We start from the raw sequence: 20,206 nt of genomic DNA, 5'->3' as shown, positions 1-20,206 counted from the left end.
TCAGTTCTAATCCTTAAAGGGAACTTGCAGAACACCTTCCACAGATGAGTCTACAAACTTCACTTCATTAACCTACTGGATACAGAAAATCATGGACTCATTTAGACACTGGATTTATGACATGTTATAAACTGCCCAACATACGATAAAACAAGTAATTTCTATACAATTTACCAACTACACCTTATCACCAGGACATGATTCCCCTTCCCCCCACCCCCACCTGTTTCTCACCCATTCTCTGCCACACATTTGCATTTTCATGGACCTGCATCCTTGCATACTGACTTCTATCCTATCCAGGAAGAGCACAAAACAACTGCAGATGCTTCCTATGCCTAAAAGAAGGGTGTTTCAACCTAAAAGCTTGCAAAGACTTATCCCAGCTCTTTTAGTTGGTCTAATGAAGGATACTGGATTTACCCAAAGAAACATGTCTGCTCTCAGATGTCACACACTTACCTGGGACAATTCGAGAGCTAGATATGACAATGCCTCATGGGCGTGCCAGCCAAGTCCCTCATCATTTCCTAATCTGGGGTTGCTGCTTCCCAGTATGGTATACACACACACCTGCAGGCAAGCGTGCATTAAGTACATCAGATCAGACACCTCTTGGCACTGCTCTCAGTCTCCTGGTGGTTTGGCACGATGGAGTTTGGAAATGCAGCAGTGCTCCCCCTGGCAGCCTGCGCTGCCTGCCTGATGATCTTCTGGAAGTGGAAGCAGCAGCAACGAACAAGCAAACTCCCCCCGGGGCCAACTTTGCTGGAAATCTTTCACTACATGCTGCAGGTCTGGAACAAGGGGATGCTTGAACCTCTGAGGAAGGTGAGTCATCTCCTCCCCAGAGCTATCGTCTTCATACTGGTTTACCTGGGGAGCCATTTCCCCGACCATCAGCTCCCTGGAGGGGGCTGGCAGCTGCACCAAGGAGCTCCAGCAGACCTCAGCACCTGCGCTAGGGCAGACCCCACTACCTCCGGACTATGTGAATACCTGCAGGGTAAGCTCCCACGACTGACCGTGCACTCGCTTAGAAATGCACAGTCCTGATCCCTGGGACAAGGACCCAGACTCCCCACCCCCCTGCCCCACAACCTTCTATGAAACAGCGATCTTCACTGGGCTACAGTTAATCTCCCTCTAGCTTCCTGTCCCCAACTCGATCATTCCTGGTCATCTAGGTGGTGGCTCCAGCAGGAGGTGTGGAGAGAGCCCCGTCACTCAGCCCACAGGAAGGGCACTGGGGTTGTGGGTGCTGGGTAGGGACCTACTTAAATCGTGGTTTCAGAAAAACCAGCCATCTCTGAAAAACAGCATTGGCTGTGATTTCTCAGGCAGTCAACCAGGAGATTGCAGCCCACATAAGAGAGGAAGGTGGCGGCTGGTGGGGTGCAAGATGGCAGCTGGCCCTGGAGCCTCTCTGACAAGCAACACCAAAGGGTGGGGCTGCACAAAGGGCAGGCAGCAATCGAGATGACAGCCACCCTTTTGTCCCTCCTCCCCCTGGGGCCTCTGTGCTAATCAGCACCACGGTTCTAGGCCTCTCCACCAATCAGCACAAAGGGTCTGAGTCGCTGCAAAATTACTGCCAAATCGACTTTTCTGGCCACAACCAAGCCACAAGAGTTCCTTCCTCTCGCCACGAGTTTAGTAAGCCTAGTGATAAATATTAGGGTTTCTCAAGGCTCAAAAGGAGCCCAGTGCTGGGGTCACCAACTTCTTGCACAAGTGGCCAAAACCACAAGGCATTTCATCAGCGCCAGCACTAGCTCTGCTCTAGAGTCATAGATTCATAGATGCTAGGGTCGGAAGGGACCTCAATAGATCATCGAGTCCAGCCCCCTGCATAGACGAGAAAGAGCGCTGGGTTCAGATGCCCCCAGCCAGATGTCCATCCAACCTCCTCTTGAAGACCCCCAGGGTAGGGGAGAGCACCACCTCCCTTGGGAGCCCATTCCAGACCTTGGCCACTCGAACTGTGAAGAAGTTCCTCCTAATGTCCAGTCTAAATCTGCTCTCTGCTAGTGTATGGCCATTATTTCTTGTGACCCCCAGGGGCACCTTGGTGAGTGGAGCCTCACCAATTCCCTTCTGCGCCCCCATGATGAATTTATGGGCAGCCACAAGGTCGCCTCTCGACCTTCTCTTGTGGAGGCTGAAGGGGTCCAGGTGCCCTGCAAGCCTGCAAGCCCTTAACCATAAGTGTGGCCCTTCTCTGGACCCTCTCCAGGTTATCCACATCCCTGTTGAAGTGTGGTGCCCAAAACTGGACGCAGTACTCCAACCGGGGTCTGACCAGCGCCCGATAGAGGGGAAGTATCACCTCCTCGGTTCTGTTTGTCATGTATCTGCTGATGCACGATAAAGTGCCGTTAGCTTTGCTGATGACTTCGTCACACTGACGACTCACGTTCATCTTGGAGTCCACTGCTTCCGTGCTGCTGAGCAGGTCATTTCCTCAGCAGTAGGTGTGCTGGACGTTTTTCCCTCTGTCGGTGCAGCACTTTGCATTTCTCCTTGTTAAATTGCATTCTATTGTTTTCTGCCCATTGTCCAACCTGTCCAGGTCTGCCTGTAGTTGTGCCCTGCCCCCCAGTGTGCCCACTTCTCCCCACAGTTTTGTATCATCTGCAAACTTGGACAGAGTACACTTCACTCCCTCGTCCAAGTCACTGATGAACACATTGAAGAGCATCAGTCCAAGGACTGAGCCCTAAGGGACCCCACTGCCCACGTCCTTCCAAGTCAATACCGACCCATCCACCACCACTCTCTGGGTGCAACCCCCTAGCCAATTTGCCACCCCCCGGACTGTGTAATCATCCAAGTCACAGCCTCTTAACTTGTTCACCAGTATGGGCTGGGATGCCATATCGAAGGCCTTCCTGAAGTCTAAATAAATGATATCAACCCATACTCCTGTGTCGAGGTGTTTTGTAACCTGGTCATAAAAAGAGACTAGATTAGTCAGGCATGATCTACCTGCTACGAACCCATGCTGGTTTCCCCTCAGCATAATTTTTCCTGCTGGGCTCTCACATATCCTCCTCACATGTTGAAGCACTTTTGGAAGGCCTTCAACACTGTCTCTCACCCCGTTCTCATTAAGAAACTGGGGGCTGTGGTGTAGACACCCACACAGTCAGATGTGTCGCCAACTGGCTGGAGGGCTGCACCCAGAGAGCGGTGGTGGATGGGTCATGTTCGGCCTGGAGGGACGTGGGCAGTGGGGTCCCCCAGGGCTCAGTCCTTGGGCCTGCACGGTTCAACATCTTCATCAGTGACTATGACGAGGGGGTAAAAAGCACCCTGTGCAGATTTGCTGATGACACTAAGATGTGGGGGGACGTGGGCATGCTAGAAGGGAGGAACAGGCTGCAATCAGACCTAGACAGGTTACGGGGTGGGCGGATGGGAACAGGATGGGATTCAACACTGACAAGTGCAAGGTGCTGCACCTGGGGAGGAACAACCGGCACCATACCTACAGGCTGGGGAACTCCCTTCTCATCAGGGCAGAGGCAGAAAAGGATCTGGGGGTCATCATTGACTCCAAGATGAACATGGGCCGGCAGTGTGGGGCCGCGGTCAGGAAGGCCGACCGCACCTTGTCCTGCATCCACAGATGCATCTTGAGCAGGTCCAAGGAGGTGACCCTCCCCCTCTATGCGGCACTGGTCAGGCCGCAGCTGGAGTATTGTGTCCAGTTCTGGGCACCGCACTTCAGGAGGGATGTCGACAGCATGGAGAGGGTCCAGAGGAGGGCACTCGCATGATCAGGAGACAACAGGGCAGGCCTACGAGGAGAGGCGACGGGACCTAAATCTGTTCCGCCTCCACAAGACAAGGCTGAGGGGGATCTAGTGGCCTGTTACAAACTAGTCAGGGGGGATCAGCAGGCACTGGGGGAGTCCCTGTTCCCCCGAGCACAACCAGGAGTGACCAGGGATAACGGTCACAAGCTGGCAGAGGGGAGATTTAGGCTAGATATCAGGAGACTCGACTTCTCGGTCAGGGCGGCTAGGGTCTGCAGCCAACTTCCAAGCGAAGTGGTGCAGGCTCCTACCCTGGGGGTGTTTAAGAGGAGGCTGGATGTACACCTTGCTGGGGTCATTTGACCCCCAGCACTCTTTCCTGCCATGGCAGGGGGTCGGACCAAATGATCTGCTCAGGTCCCTTCCGACACTAGAAACTATGAAACTATATGAGTCTTAATCTTTTCAAAGATTTTGCCAAGGATGGAGGTGAGACTGACTGACCTATAGTTCCCTGGATCCTCCTTCCTCCCCCTCTTGAACATAGGAACCACATTGGCTGTTTTTCCAGTCCTCCGGGACCTGGCCCGTGCGCCACAAGTGCTCAAATATTCTTGCCAGTGGCTGCGCAATGATATCGGCCAGTGCCTTCAGTACCCTCAGATGGAGCTCATCCGGGCCTTCTGACTTAAACGCATCCAGTCCTTCCAAGTGACTCTGCAACATCTCAGGGTCAGCACTTGGTAGTCTGGCACCCAGCTGGTGTCTCTCTACAACGTGAGACTTGTCTTGCCCCTCATTTAGGAAGACTGAGGCAAAGAACTTATTGAGGAGTTCAGCCTTGTCCTCCCTGTCTGTCACCAATTGCTTTTGCCCATTCAGTAGTGGTCCTATTCCACCCTGGGCCTTCCTTTTACTCTCTATATGTCTGAAAAACAATGTTTTGTTATCCTTAACTTGGGATGCCAACCTCAGCTCCATGGTAGCTTTGGCCTTTCTAACTGCCTCCCTACAACTGTGAGTCAGGGTAGTCTGCAGATAACTGCATTATCAGAGGGGAGCAGGGGCCTCCCCTCAGGGTGCTCTAGACCCAGAGGAGGCTCTGCTGAGCCCTGTGGAGGGCTGGCAATGTGAAGACTCCCTTCTCTTCAAACTGCTTCCTGCCAAGCTCCAGGAAGATCCCCAATTGGCACCCAGCAACACGGGTAGCTCTTGGGTGGCACCCAACTCCCACCAGCATACTCAGGGCTCACCTTGGCACTTGGATCACATTCTGGGGCAAAGAACAAAATGCCTGAGAGGTGCAAGGCATGAACAGAGCCTCTTGAGAGACCCATTTGAATTGGGCAGAAAAGGAAGCAACCACATGGCCAAGGGCCGCACCCAACAGCACAGTCCACTCTCTTTTTCTCGGCATATGCCTGGATGGATATGTGACCAAATACACCAGGCTCTTGCGTAATATAACATTCTCCAACCTACGTACACCCTTATTAAATGCCATGTAACTATATGCTGAGGTGCATGGGAATAACCTGTATAGGGAAGGCTTCTTAAGCAGCCACTGTCATCCTTTCTTAAGTCACCATCTAAATGACATGGCCTGGCTTCTGTCACATGGAGCTTCTCATTGCTTGCATTCCCTCCTTGACATCTTTTTGGCTTATATAGCTAGGCAAATGTGTGTGAAGGCTCTGGTGACCAAGGGCCCAGACCCCTGCAGCTCAGCTCCTCAGTGGTCAATGGGGCCAGAATATTGTGCCTCAGGTCTACCACCTCAGTACATTCACAGCTTACTACCAGGGGCTCCTGTGTCCCAGTTCATTTCTGAGCACTACTAGAACAGAGTGAGGAGAAATCCCCCTGAAGTGCTGCAGTCTCCATAGTGCCCAAATGGCCCAGCACTTCCATGTAGGATATGAACTGATCCAGGGTTTCATGGGGCAACATCTATCACTTCTACACAGCATAGCCTCACCACGAGTCGGTACCTTATGATGAACATGCCCAGTTCAAGCTATGGTCACACCATCCCCTGTCTGCCTGGGCTGAGTGCACCTTGCTGGTCATGGTTGCATCTGACCACTCTGTCTTCTCATTCATACTAACTCCCAACACAGATGAAAGAGAAGTACGGCCCCATTTTTACAGTGAATTTGGGTGTGCGACAGTTCGTGTTTGTCTGCGACTATGACTCTGTGAGGGAAGCCCTGGTGGACCAAGCAGAGGAGTTCAGCGGGAGAGCGAGAATGGAGTCAGTGGACAGATTCTTCCACGGTCACGGTGAGCAAAAGCAAGAGCTAGGCTCTGATGGCAGTCCCAATTCAAGGTTGACTATAGGTCAGGTCACCTCACCTCACTGCTTCTATCCTCTATGACACAGCACTGCACTTGGTAGTGCATGATTGTTAGTGCATGATTCACAATGACACAAATGTTATTTCTCATCTAACTGACTTCCTTCATTGCTTGATGTCATCACATGTCCTTTGAAAGCATTACCATGCACTCTAGGAATAACCCCCAGGGTATATAGCCTTCCAGATTGCTCTTATTGTTTTTGACCGTTCCAAATGTGATGCTGTCCAAAAATGATGGGTGTTCAGAAAAAGAAAATAGAATCCACTTAGTGTAAGCTTATCCCTGGGACTTCTAGGCTGCTCTGAAGTTTGCGCATCCTCACTGGTTGGCATGGGTGGAAACGAGCAAGATCCTTTGTGTCAGAATTCACCTGGACAGCAGCTACTGAAAGGACAGAGGCAGCTTGGAATCAGGGGCAAAAGGGGCCACTGGCTTTTCGGGGAGGAGGAGGGTGAATGGGGTAGGATGTCAAGAATATTTGAACCTGATGTACAGAAGTGAAGAGGGCCCAGCCTTAAAACAGAGGTTGCTGGGAGCTGTGGGACATAAGCTCAACACAAAGCCAAGCCACCCCAATACCTGGCCCTCACATACTTCAGGGGAGGCTGGAACAAGACCCTGCAAAAGAGAAACCCAGCTCCTTCACAGTAACGGAATAAATAAGCAGGAAAGTGGTCGGTGGGCTTACCATAACAATTTAAGTGGGTTTCAACTTAAGCTGAGGTATACCCAGCTGAAAAGGAAGATGCTTCCTCAAATCCACTTGATCTGCAGTTCCAAAGAGCGCACAATACAATACGCACTTTGTTCTTTAAAAAAATGGTTCCTTGTACTGGACGTCACATGACTTGGTTCCCTACACACTTCCCTCCATCCAGGTCTTCTCTTGGCTAACGGGGAACGGTGGAAGCAGCTCCGGCGATTCTCCGCTTCAACCCTGAGGAATTTTGGGGTGGGGAAAAAAAGCATTGAGGAGCGGATCCAGGAAGAATCTCAGCACCTGGTAGAAGAGATGGGGAAAACCAAAGGTTGGTGCTTTCTACACTGCTCTTGGGGTGTGAACTCAAATGCATCTTGTCTGTTTCTGGTTAGTGGACATGGATAATGAAATGCCCCAAAGACCGCTTTCAGAGACTCCGGGTCTCAAGTAAGAGCCTAGCTTTATCCAAGTCCTCAGAGCCCAGCAGCTCCCATCACTGCCAGGGAGTTCTCCAAGGGGACACCCTGGAAATGACAGGTTCTTCTCAAAATCCAGACCAGCCTGCCAGCGTTGTGAGCTCTATTCCTTGGGGACCTTCATACCCTGGGGAACTTCTTCCAGCAGCTCACATCTCCAAGAGGAGGTTAGACAGGCATCTGGCTGGGGTCATCTGAACCCGGCACACTTTCCTGCCTATGCAGGGGGTCGGACTCGATGATCTATTGAGGTTCTTTCTGACCCTAACATCTATGAATCTCCCTTTCTAAAGGTATGTGTCTACTGCACTCCCCAGCACCAATGACAGCATGGGAAGACAAACCCCAGTCTCAGCTCCCTCTCTCAGGTGTCCCAAACAGCATAGCAATGGATAGGACAGGGCGCCGTGCCACCTTGCCCCTCATATTACCTTCCGAAATGTTTGCAGTCAGTGTCAAGCTCTTCATCACAACACTCATGACCGCGAGCTGGATCTGAGCCAGCTAAACCTGAGCCTACATATATCTTCAAAAGTTTCTAGGTCACACCCTCACCCCAGGCTTTGGGGGAAACTCATAATTAAAACTTTACCCACCCTGGTCTCCACAGCTTGATACTCATAAGATTGGTGCTCATTGACCCTCTAGTCTCCCCACCACCAGGTTTTCCCTTCAACCCCACCCTCGCCATCACACACTCGATTGCCAACGTCATCTGCTCCATTGTCTTTGGGAACCGCTTTGACTACAAGGACCAAAAGTTCCTGAACTTGATGGGCAGCATCAACAACTTGTTCTTGGATATGAGCAGGACCTCAAGTATGGTAGGTGATGTTTCTGGGGCAATAGGAGGATCAGGCGCATGCAAGATTCTCCTGTCTCTGCCAATGGGGTAAAGGGACCCTATTCTGCCCACATTGCTGCCATCCCAAAGCCCCATCCTCAGTGTAGACTCGGGGCCTCCAACAGGCTGAGAGCCTGTCTCTCCCATTGTTCAGGACATTGTCCTTGACCCGGAAAAGACTTTCTTGATAGCCTCTGGTTTCTCAAACCTTGTGTGTTGTGCCTTCTCAGGAAGGCCCCATCTCCCATCAAAAAAAAACAATTAATATGGGATTGAGGCCCCTGCTCTTACCTCCAAACTGCATAGTGCCAGTACAGCACATCAGAGGAGAAAGCCTATGACTTGTAGGACATAAAGCGGACATGCAACAGGCAGGGGAAAAGGAACAGTTCAAGTAAGTACCTAAGTCAGGCCAGCAGCCAAGGCTGGAGTCAGACTCAAGAGGGGGCGGTCAAGAACAGATGGGTCTAAGAAAGAGATCCCCCCATGGGTCAGCAAGTGGAGACGGGGTAGGAAAGAGGGGACTGGGGATTCTGAGAAACATTTCTAAAATTGAGGTGAGCGCCATAAACCAGACAAACATGGATTGTGCCACTGCAGGTCTTCACTCATGGTGTCCCCTGATCCTCCAATGAGAACAGAGCTTTCCAGTCCATTGACCTGACTCCCTTCTCCCTCATCCCCAGTTCTATGAGATGTTTCCAAGGATCATGCAATACATACCCGGCCCACACAATCGGACTCGTAACCACTACAAGGCCCTACACAATTTCATCCTGGAGAGGGTCAGGATAAACCAGCAGAGCCTGGACCCCAGCTGCCCTCGGGACTACATCGACTCCTTCCTCATCAGGATGGAAGAGGTAAGCAGTGGAGGTTCACTACTGCCACTACATGTTAGGGCAGGCCTGTGATGCTTTCCATGGGTGCTTACCCATGACTGACCCATGTAGCAGTAGGCTGGGAACTCAAGGATAGTCACCAACTTGAGCAGACCCAATAACACCTGCTCTTTAGACAGGCATGCGACACCTGGGCAAGAGAGGCATTCTTGGTTGAGGGGCAAATCCAGGTGCAAACCAGATGCCAGATGGGCATTATGCTCTGGGAGTGCTTTCTATTCCCTCCTTTCCAGGAAAAGCAAAACCCACAAAGTGAATTCAACACCAGAAACCTGGTGGACACAGCAATCCAGTTATTTTTTGCTGGGACAGAGACAACAAGCTCCACCTTGAGATTCGGATTCCTGTTCTTGGTGAAATACCCAGAGGTCCAAGGTAACGTGGACATGAAATAAAGTTATTGCGCCTATGTGAACGCACGCGCGCGCGCACACACATGTCTAGCCACACAGACCAGATGCACAGGTAAGAGCCCTGCTCCTGCCTACCCTCTCCAGAGTCCTTTTCAGGTTGCCAAAGGCTAATGAGGCTGTGAGGATTAGCTTTGTATTTCAGGGAGGCTGGAGCTGGTGCTACGTTGACAACCCTTCGCAGAGAACAGTTATCCATGGAGAGCAACGGTGGTGGTTTCGTAGTAGGTAGGGTCGGAAGGGAACTGAGCAGATCATGAAGTCTGAGCCCCTGCCACAGGCAGGAAAGAGTGCTGGGGTCAAACAACCCTGTGGCAAGGTGTCTATCTAGTGTCCTTTTGAAGACCCCAGGGGAGGCACAGCCAGGCCCAGGGTCAGCGAGGAGCTAGTCAGGGAAGTTCTGGTGGGACTGGACGTGTTCAAATCAGCAGGAAGTTGGTTCCAGATCCTACCTGTCCTGACTGTGAAGTAGCACCTCCTGATATCTAGCCTGAATCTACTCTCCGTCAACTTATGGCCGTTATTTCTTGTTACTCCCGGTAGTGCTCAGGGGAACAGGGACTCTCCCATTGCCTGCTGGTCCCCCGTGGCAAGTTTATAGACAGTCACCAGGTCCCCTCTCAGCCTTCTTTTGTGGAGGTGGAACAGGGTCAGGTCCCGTCGCCTCTCCTCGTAGGGCCTGCCCTGCTGCCCCCGGATCATGCGAGTGGGCTCCTCTGGACCCTCTCCATGCTGCCCACATCCCTCCTGCAGTGCGGCGCCCAGACCTGGACGCAGGACTCCCGCTGCGGCCTGACCAGTGCCGCATAGAGGGGGAGGATCACCTCCCTGGACCTGCTCGAGATGCATCTGTGGATGCAGGAAAAGGTGCGGTTGGCCTTCCTGACCGCGTCCCCACACTGCCGGCCCATGTTCATCTTGGCATCAATGATGACCCCCAGATCCTTTTCTGCCTCTGCCCTGACGGGAAGGGAGTTCCCCAGCCTGTAGGTATGGTGCTGCTTCTTCCTCCCCAGGTGCAGCACCTTGCACTTGTCTGTGTTGAATCCCATCCTGTTCTCATCCGCCCACCCCTGTAACCTGTCCAGATCTCGTTGTAGCCTGTCCCTCCCTTCTAGTGTGCCCACTTCTTCCCACATCTTAGTGTAGTCTGTGAATTTGAACGGGTGCTTTTCACCCCCTCCTCCAAGTCGCTGATGAAGATGTTGAACAGTGCAGGCCCGAGGACCGAGCCCTGGGGGACCCCACTGCCCACATCCTTCCAGGTTGAAAATGATCCGTCCACCACCACTCTCGGGGTGCGGCCCTCCAGCCAATTTGCAACCCATGTGACTGTGTAGGCGTCAACAACACAGTCACCTAATTTTTTTAATGAGGATGGGGTGAGAGACAGTGTCGAAGGCCTTCCTAAAGTCCAGGAAGACTATGTCCCTGCATCTAAGGATTTGGTGACCTGGTTATAGAAGGCCACCAGGTTGGCCTGACAGGACCTGCCTCGAATGAACCCATGTTGGTTGCCCCTCAGCATAATCTCCTCTGCAGGTTCCTTGCACATGTGCTCCTGCATAATTTTCTCAAAGAGCTTCCCCAGAACCGAGGTAAGACTAACGAGCTTATAGTTTCCTCCTTTTTTTTAAAAAGGGGGACCATATTGGCCCCTTTCCAGTCCACTAGCACCTTGCCACAGCACCACAAGTGCTTATAAAGCCGTGCCAGGGGTCCCACAATGACCGCTGCCAATTCTCTCAGCACTTTGGGGTGGAGATCATCAGGACCTGCTGATCTGAACACGTCTAGTCCCACCAGAAGTTCGCTGACTAGGTCCTTACTGACCCTGGGCCTGGCTGCGCCTCCCCTGGGTCCATCCAGAATCCCAGTCGAGGGGATGTCCCTGTTCCTGCCCAGAAAAATGGAAGTAAAGAATCTGTTAAAGAGGTTAGATGGGGGTGGGATGTCAAGGGTCTTGCATCTCACTCCCAGCTCCACCCAAGTGAACCAGGCACTCAACATTTCCCTGGCTCAGGATGGAAGTAATATCATTCTCTGCCTTGTACCTGTAGATGAGAATGGGCTGGGGGCACTGAATGCATCTTACTGTGGGTCTGTGCTCATTTGACACAACGGATCCTTGGACCAGGGGCTAGTGACACCATCCAGCAGGTGTCTCTCCTAGGAAAACCTGGAAGACTTAGGAGAGACCGAGGAGGGGGAGCAAAAGGTGGGCACTTCTGGAGGCAGCAGTGGCCACGCGAGATAGGCTGAGGAAGGGTTTTCACTGAGGCGGGGCCTGTCCTTACACATCTGACATTGCTGGGGGATCAGAGCCTGCAGCACAAACACCAAGCCCACCCCTTCCAATCCTGTCTCCGCAGACAAGGTGCAGGAGGAAATCGACTGTGTCATAGGGCGGACCCACAGCCCAGCCATGAACGACCGAGGCCGGATGCCATACACCAATGCCGTGATCCACGAGATCCAGAGACTGGCTAACATCCTTCCATTTGGGGTCCCGCGCAAAGTGACCTGCAACACCCACTTCCGAGGGTACCTTCTCCCCAAGGTGCTGGACAAGAGAAGTAGACAAATTGGGGGGCTAGACCAAAAGAAATATCATGAGGTTCAACAAAGACAAATGCAATGTCCTACTCAAAATTGGACCATCCCCAGCCAGATAATCCAAGGCAAAGCTTTGTCTAGCTGGGTTTTGAAAACCTTCAGGGATGGAGCTTTCACCACTTCTCTGGGTAACCGATTCCAGTGTTTTACTACTCTCTTAGTTAGAAAATTCTTCCTAATATCTAACCACAACTTCCCTTGCTGCAACTGCAAACTGTTGCTCCTTGTTCTTCATAGATTTCATTAGACGCTAGGGCTGGAAGGGACCTCGGAAGATCATTGAGTCCAGCCCCCTGCCCCAGTTCCAGGAAGTCAGCAAGAGTCAAAGGATCCCAGCAAAATAGGCATCCAAATGTTTCTTAAAAGAATCCAGAGTAGGTGCTTGCACCACCCCTGGAGGGAGTCTATTCCAGGCCTTGGGGCCTTGGACAGCAAAGAAGTTTTTTCTTATGTCCAGCCTGAAACGATCTTGGAGGAGTTTGTGACAATTTGACCTTGCCATCCCTTGTGGCGCTCTGGAGAACAGGCACTCTCCCAGATCCTGGTGAGCACATACTTATAGGCTGCCACCAGGTCCCCCCTATGCCTGCACTTTTCCAGGCTGAAGAGTCCCATGGCTCTCAGCCTCTCATCATAGGGCCCATTTTCCTGCTCTCTCATCATGTGCATGGCTCTCCTTTGGACTATCAAGCTTCTCCACATCCTTCCCGAATTGTGGAGCCCAGAATTGGATGCAGTGCTCCAGCTGCGGCCTCACCAAGGCCGAGTACAATGGGAAGATGACATCCTGAGATTTGCTTGAGAAACATCTATGGATGCAAGCCAGAGTTTTGCTCACTTTACCAGCTGCGACATCAAATTGGTGGCTCACGTTCATCTTGTGGTCAATCATGACCCCCAAGTCCCTTTTGGCCATGGCGCTAGCAAGTATAGCACTGCTAAGCCTATAAGCGTGCTGCAGGTTTCCACCCCACCCCGAAGTGGAGTACCTTATATTATTCGGTATTGAATGTCATCAGCTTTTCATCCACCCATTTTCCGAGCCTGTCGAGGTTGACTTGGATCACCAGCCTATCTTTGGGTGTGGACACTTTACCCCAAAGTTTGGTGTCATCGGCAAACTTGGCCAGTCCTCTTCTGATACCAATGCCTACATCATTACTAAAGATGTTAAAGACTACATGCCCAAGGACGGAGCTTTCCTGATGTCGAGGACTTCTGCGTTGCTCACTGACTTGCCAGCTTTGCGGTGGATAGTGAAAGTGATTAGCTCATGGTCACCGTCTCCCAGTTTCCCTTCAATTATTAGGTCACTGACTAGATCATCCCCCTTAGACAGTACCCCAAGCTCCTGGCATTGGTGTATAGGCATGTAAGTGTCCCATTGGAGGCCCTAGTCATCCCTACACTCCCAAGAAGACATCATTTCAGGGCTGGGGTATGGGTGGATTCCCTTGTATGCCTTAGCCTGCTGGTTTTGTAGAAGCTGCCCAGTGGGCTTGCTCTGGCACTCATCCCCCCCATCTCCCAGTGGGCTTAGTTTAAAGCCCAGCCAAGCAAGTCAGCCATTCTGGCTGAGAAGACCCTCCACCCCAGTGAAGTGAGGTGGAGGCCGTCTCTAACCAGCAGACCACTGCCTCTCTCACCAAAGAGCGGACTGCGAATGAGAAAACCAAAGACTTCATGATGACACCAGCACCGCAGTCTTCAGTTGACTACCTCAAGCCTCCTCAGCCCATGACCCAAAACCAGGAGGATCAAAGAAAACACCACCTGCCACCACCTGCATCTGGCACCCCCGAATGAGGCCAGATTGGCACTGGTGAGGCACATCTGGAGTCCTGTGTCCAGTTTTGGAACCCCCACTAGGGAAAGGATGTGGACGAGTTGATGGGAGTCCAGTGGAGGGCAACAGCAATGTTTGGGGGCTGGGGGCACATGACTTGTGAAGAGAGGCTGAGGGAGCTGGGTTTATTTCCTGCCCTACCTGCAGAGGGGCTTGAAGGGAATTCCAAAGAGGCTGGAGCTGGACTGTTCTCGGTGCGGGCGGATGACGCAACGAGAAGCAATGGGCTCAACTTGCAGCAAGGGAAGTTGAGGTTGGATATTAGGAAAATCTCTCACAAGGAGGATGGTAAAGCCCTGAAGCAGGCCACCCAGAATGGTGGTGGAGTGTCCATCCTTGAAAGTTTTTAAGGCCTGGGTAGACTAAGCCTTGGCCGGGATGATGTAGTTTACAATGATTCTGCTTTGAGCAGGGGATTGGACTAGATGTGACCTGAGGTCCCTTCCAACCTGAATTTTCTATGATTCTATTAAATGGAGGAGGCCAGTCCTATAAGAGTGATCCCAGGCACATTGGCCTGAGTGGGTTCCCCACCATACTGGCATTGCAGGGCCTCTTTCTACCTTGCCCAAAAAATCTCAGAGCTGTTACCAGTGGTAGATTTAACGTCCTCTCAGCCTGAGATGTTGGGAAACACTTGATTCTAGGTGGAGCTATTTCCCCACAATTCCCAGCGGCAGGAAAATTTATCTGCTTGCAGAAGCTCCAGGTGGAAATGGTTTAATTCTCCCATTGCTGCTGTGTTCCCACCTCTCTTTCCCAGGATACAGATGTCTGCACAGTCTTGGGCACACTTCTCCAGGACACCAAACACTTCAGGGATCCAAAAAGCTTTCACCCGGAGCATTTCCTGGATGAGGACGGCCACTTCAAAAAGAACGATTGCTTCCTGCCGTTCGGCACAGGTATGAGCGACGGCTCCATTCCCAACCCTACTGGGTTCGACTCCCCACTCCAAGACTTGCATGAGACAGGACACTGGAAGAACCAGTTCACTCCTCTGCGACTATTGCCTCACCATCCTGAAAGGGCTGCTTTTCCTGGGACAAAAAGCTTGTAGGTCTGCAGAGGGTGTGGCATTTATAGATGGTGAAGTGAGCACAGAATCCTTCCTCCCATTTATCCTTAGCCAGAGACCCTCCAGGCCGCATAGCTCAGCCAGGTCTCCTGTTAGACCCTTGCAGACTGGAGTTCATTTATTTGCCCTTTGCTCTGCTTATCCCTGCAGGAAAGAGGGTGTGCCTGGGCAAGAGCCTGGCCCTCATGGAGCTCTTCCTGATGCTGACCACCATCCTGCAGCGCTTCACCCTGAAATCGCCAAAAGAGCCGCAGGAAATCGATCTCACCCCAAAATCAAATGGACCTGGAATTGTTCCTCCCAGCTACCAGCTCTACGCTCTCCCGCGGGAGGAAGGGCCGCACGACAGTGCCTAGGACGTGGAACAGGCATGCAACAGGGCAAAGGACCTCCTTCTCCTTCATGTCTCCACTCCAGGATTTTTATATAATCTGCTCCCAATATTCTGCGCCGGTGTTGGTGTTGCCAAATCTTGGGGGTGCATTGGAGTGCTATAGGGCATCTCAGGAGATGATCCACAGTTTGTGGCTCCTGATAAACATTGCTTGGTTGCGTAGAGGCCCCATGATTTCATGAGCAACTTGCAAAGGACCTTTTTGCCCTAAAATGGCCAATACACGTCACTGAGGAGAGCTCCCAAGCAAGCCCCTTCAGGCACCCACTCTGCCGACAGCTTGCCATCATACCCACAGTGGTTTTCATACTTCTGTTCGTCTCCACATTGCAGAAATGGCAGTGTTGTAGGCCATAAGACAGGCCAAGAGCAGTAATAGTTAAAGTCTGCAAGTCTACACATGTGTGGGAAGCCCCAGGGTGCATCAGAGCCCGTGGAATTACATCAGAACATCCTGGGATGTAAGGATCAGTACCAGCCTCCCGCAGTAGATAAGAAATCTAATCCATACATGGTACATACCTGGGAAGACATGTTGTTAAATAACTTCATTAATCAGCAGATTGTAAAGGCACACAGCACCAATCATGACCAATCAAGCGTGGGCAACAATGTGAGCTCCGTGCAATAGAAATGTACTCTGCATTTGTTTCACCCCACACTATCCCTGCTGTCAGCCAGCCTGATATCCTGGCTGATAGGATGAGTAAAGGCTACACAGAGTTTATGCTCACCAAATAGTTGCCCTGCACTTATTTAAACCATGTGGCAGGACACCTAGCGGGTACTTGGGCAACACGTGCATGGGGTGGAAGGCAGGTAGGTTGTGAATATGTTTTTGGAAATGAAAAACAAACCCTTGAGCAGGACTCCTCGGTACAGTTTCCAACCCAGTGAGAAAATGAGATGGAGGAAGAGATCTGGGGTTCCTGGCTGGAGGAAAAAGGGTGTGGTTTGCAAGCTGAAGCATTCATTTATGAATGCTGATCCCAACGTTCATTCCAGCCCATGGCAAGGGGTCAGACTTGATGATCTGTTCATGTGCCTTCCGACCCGACCTACTATGAAACTATGAAGCGTACAGAGGTGGCAGATGACATAACAAGGAACAACATTCTCAAGACATTTAGGTTAGAGATGACAAAGTATGTTCTCACTAGGAGGGTGGTATAACACTGGAGCAGGTACCCAGAGCGGTGGTGGAAGCTCCACCCTTGGAGGTCTTGAAGACCTGGCAAGACAAAGCCTTGGCTGGGATGATGTAGCTGGGGCTGGTCCTGCTTTAAGGAGGGGGTTGGACTAGACGTGACCTCCTGAGGTCCCTTCCAAACCTCATTTTCTATGATTCTTCATCCCCATTTCTTTGAGATGTTTCCAAGGATCCTGCAGTACATAACTGGCCCACACAATTGGGCTTGTAGCCACTACAAGGCCCTACATGATTTCATCCTGCATAGGGTGAGAATAAACCAGCAGAGCCTGGACCCCAGCTGCCCTTGGGACTTCATTGACTCCTTCCTAATCAGGATGGAAGAGGTAAGCAGTGGAGGGTCACTACTGCCACAACACGTTAGGGCAGTCCTGTGATGCTTTCCATGGCTGAGCTGTATAGCAGCAAACTGGGAACTCAAGGATAGAGTCACCAACTCGAGCAGACCCAATAAAACCTCCCTTTTGGACAGTCACCAAAAGCCGGGGCAACAGAGGCGTTTTTTGTTTAGGGGCCAAATCCAGGTGCATATCAGATGCCAGGCTGGTGTTGTGTGCAATGAGTCCTTTCCATTCCCTCCTTTCCAAGAAAAGCAAAACCCTCAAAATTAATTTAGCACCAGAAACCTGGTGGAGACAGCAATCCAGTTATTATTTGCTGGGACAGAGACAACAAGCTCCACCTTGAGATATGGATTCCTGCTCTTGGTGAAATACCCAGAATCCAAGGTACTGTGCACATAAAATAAAGCAACCGTGCCTATGGGCACCGTGATTTTGACAGAGACTTGTCGCCAGTTTGGTTATCAGTCGGTCACCAGGAAACAGGCAATTTGCACACACAAGTCCAACCTCACAGACCAGAGGTATAGGACAGAGTCCCATTTAGGTTGCCAATCACTAAGGAGGCCGTGGTTAACTTCATATCTATCTGAGGGAGGCTGGAGCTGGTGCTACACTGCCGAACCTGCACAGACAATAGTTACCCGTGATGAGTAACGGTGGTGATTAGATGGGGATGGGACTCAGATGCTCTGGATGTCATGCCCAGCTCTGCCCAAGGTACCCTGTGAAGCCCTGGACCAGGCATTGGGAGGGGGAAATCACCCATGCTCAAGATGGCAGGAATATCAGTCTCTGCCATGTGCCTGGAAATGACAAGGGGATTGGGCACAAACTGTCTATTACTGTGGGTCTCTGCTGCATTTAACACAATGGGTCCACAAACCAGGGGCCAGTGACACTGTCCAGCTGGGAAGGGGTCTCCTTTCCTAGGAAAAGCCGGAAGGCTTCAAAGACACCGGGAAGGAGGAGTAAAAAGTGGGCACTTCTGGGGGAAGCACTAGCTGAGGAAGGGTTTTAACTGAGGTTTTCACTGAGGCTGGGCCTGACCTTAGACAGCTGACATTGCCGGTGGATCAGAGCCCACAGCGCAAACGCCAAGCCCACCCCTTCCGACACTGTCTGCGCAGAGACGGTGCAGGAGGAAATCGACTGCGTCCTAGGGCGGACCCACAGCCCAGCCACGAACGACAAAGGCCGGATGCCGTACGCCAACACCGGGATCCACGAGATCCAGAGATTCGCTAACATCCTTCCCATCGGGGTTCTGCACAAAGTCAACTGCGACACCCATTTCTGGGGGTACCTCCACCCCAAGATGCTGCCTCTAGGGTCCACCAACAACCTTCCACCCACACATGATACTCTGCCCCTTGCAGAGCACTCGGGGCCGGGGTGGAGGCTGCTGTACCTTCAAGAAGGGACGAGACCAGCCCAGGAACTTCTGAGGCAGTCGGATCTGCTGGAGTAGACCGAATAGATGCAGGCCACTCCATTGCCATGACGTGGTCCCCGGCAACACTGAGGGACACTGAGGGGCCTCTCTCTGCTTTGCCCGAGAGATTTCACAGTTCTGCAACCAGCGGTAGTCTGAGACGTGGAGAAACCTTCGACTCTAAGTGAAGCCGTTCCCCCACAATTCTCAGCTGCAGGGGGGTTTTCTGCTGGCAGAAGCTGGAATTAGAAAGAGTTCAATATTTCCATCTCTAGGGGGAGTCTGTTCCAGGCCTTGGGGGCTCGGAGAGTAAAGAACTTTTTCAAGGTTTGCTTGAGAAGCATCCATGGATGGAAGCCAGAGTTTCGTTTGCTTTACCAGCTATGACATCACACTGGTGGCTCATGTCCATCTTGTGGCCAATTATGACCCACAAGTCTCTTTCAGCAGGAGTGCTAGCAAGCGTAGCACTGCCGAGCCTATAAGTGTGCTGCAGGGTCCCCCCCGCATGAGGTGGGGTACCCTGCATTTTTCCATATTGAAGGTTGTAACAGGGAGACATTGTTCCTGTTCCAGCCTGTTTGAAGATGGATAGTTGACTGTGCTGGATGATTGCAGCTCTGTCCAGATTCATGTCAAGGACTTTGTTGCTCTGAGGTGATGAGCAGGGCGGGCTTGCAAATGCCTGCCCCAGTGAGTATTCATTGCAGAACTGATAAGTTAACTGGGAACTTCTAGGGAGAGCTGGCTAAGGGAATGACAAGTGGCGACCAGCTGAGGTACACTCCTTGTGAGTGGGCATTATTGCTGCTCATTATTAAAATGAAGTGAGCATCTCTCTCGTGTGGTGTTTCCCTTTAATTTCTCCTATCAAGTCATGGCAGGCGAGATTGACCCCAAGAGAAGGGAAGGTGAAGCTAGAACATGTTATTCTTGTGCCCTAGAAGAAGAACATGCTCACAAAGGTCATCAGGTTTTTATCCGCCCACTTCCTAAGTCTATCCTGGTCAGCGTGGATCACCAGCCTATCCTTGGGTGTGGACGCTCTTCCCCAAAGTTTAGTGTCGCTGGCAAACTTGGCCAGTCCACTTCTGACACCAGTGTCCACATCATTCAAAAAGACATTGAAGAGAACGGGTCCAAGGACGGAGCCTTGGGGGATCCCACTGGACATGGAGCGCCATGATGATTCACTTCCATCAACCGTCACTGTCTGTGTCCGGCCTTAGAGTCAATTTCCCAGCCATCGGACTGTGAGGTAGCCGAGGCTGCAGTTAGCCCGTTTTTCCAGGAGGAGATCATGGGACAGCAGTTCAATGGCTTTTTTGAAGTCCAGATATATGATGCAAATCTCTTCTCCCTTGTCCAGGTGACCTATCACCTGGTCATAGAAGGAGATGAGATTGGTCAGGTAAGACCTACCCGCAACAAACCCGTGCTGCCTATCCCTCATGATGTTGCCATCAGCCAACTTGCCAAGAATGGTCTCTTTGATACTTTTCTAGAATCTTTCCAGGGATTGAGGTCAAGTTGATTGACCTGTAGTTCCCCAGATCTACTTTCCTCCCTTTCTTGAAGATGGGCACCACATTGGCCTTCTTCCAAGCTTTGGGTACTTCACCTGAGTGCCACAAGTTTTCAAATATCTTTGCCAGTGGTTGGGCTATGACACCTGCCAGCTCCTTAAGTACTCTGGGGTGCAATCTCTCAGGACCAGCTAACTTGAAGGTGTCCAGCATCTCAAGGTGTTCCTTTACAAGGTCAACACTGATGCTGGGTATAAATTCACTCTCATCCTGGCTGTCCCCATCATGCTAAGCAGGGTGGTCCCT

The 20,206-nt window shown here is 51.6% G+C and overlaps 1 protein-coding gene across 1 annotated transcript; it reads left to right on the top strand.

Moving 5' to 3' along the window:
* The first annotated feature begins 651 nt into the window (after positions 1 to 651).
* Positions 652 to 15,350, top strand: LOC149860388 (cytochrome P450 2G1-like). The gene is made up of 9 exons (XM_090051394.1): positions 652 to 831; positions 5,882 to 6,044; positions 7,001 to 7,150; positions 7,962 to 8,122; positions 8,829 to 9,005; positions 9,278 to 9,419; positions 11,827 to 12,014; positions 14,680 to 14,821; positions 15,145 to 15,350. The coding sequence occupies exons 1-9, from the start codon at positions 652 to 654 to the stop codon at positions 15,348 to 15,350; spliced, it is 1,509 nt and encodes a 502-aa protein (XP_089907520.1).
* Positions 15,351 to 20,206: the final 4,856 nt, after the last annotated feature.

The sequence above is a fragment of the Crocodylus siamensis genome, chromosome 6 (genome assembly GCF_052110815.1).
Source record: "Crocodylus siamensis isolate JL-2025a chromosome 6, ASM5211081v1, whole genome shotgun sequence".
Taxonomy (NCBI): domain Eukaryota; kingdom Metazoa; phylum Chordata; order Crocodylia; family Crocodylidae; genus Crocodylus; species Crocodylus siamensis.
This window is presented reverse-complemented; position numbering and strand designations above follow the sequence as displayed.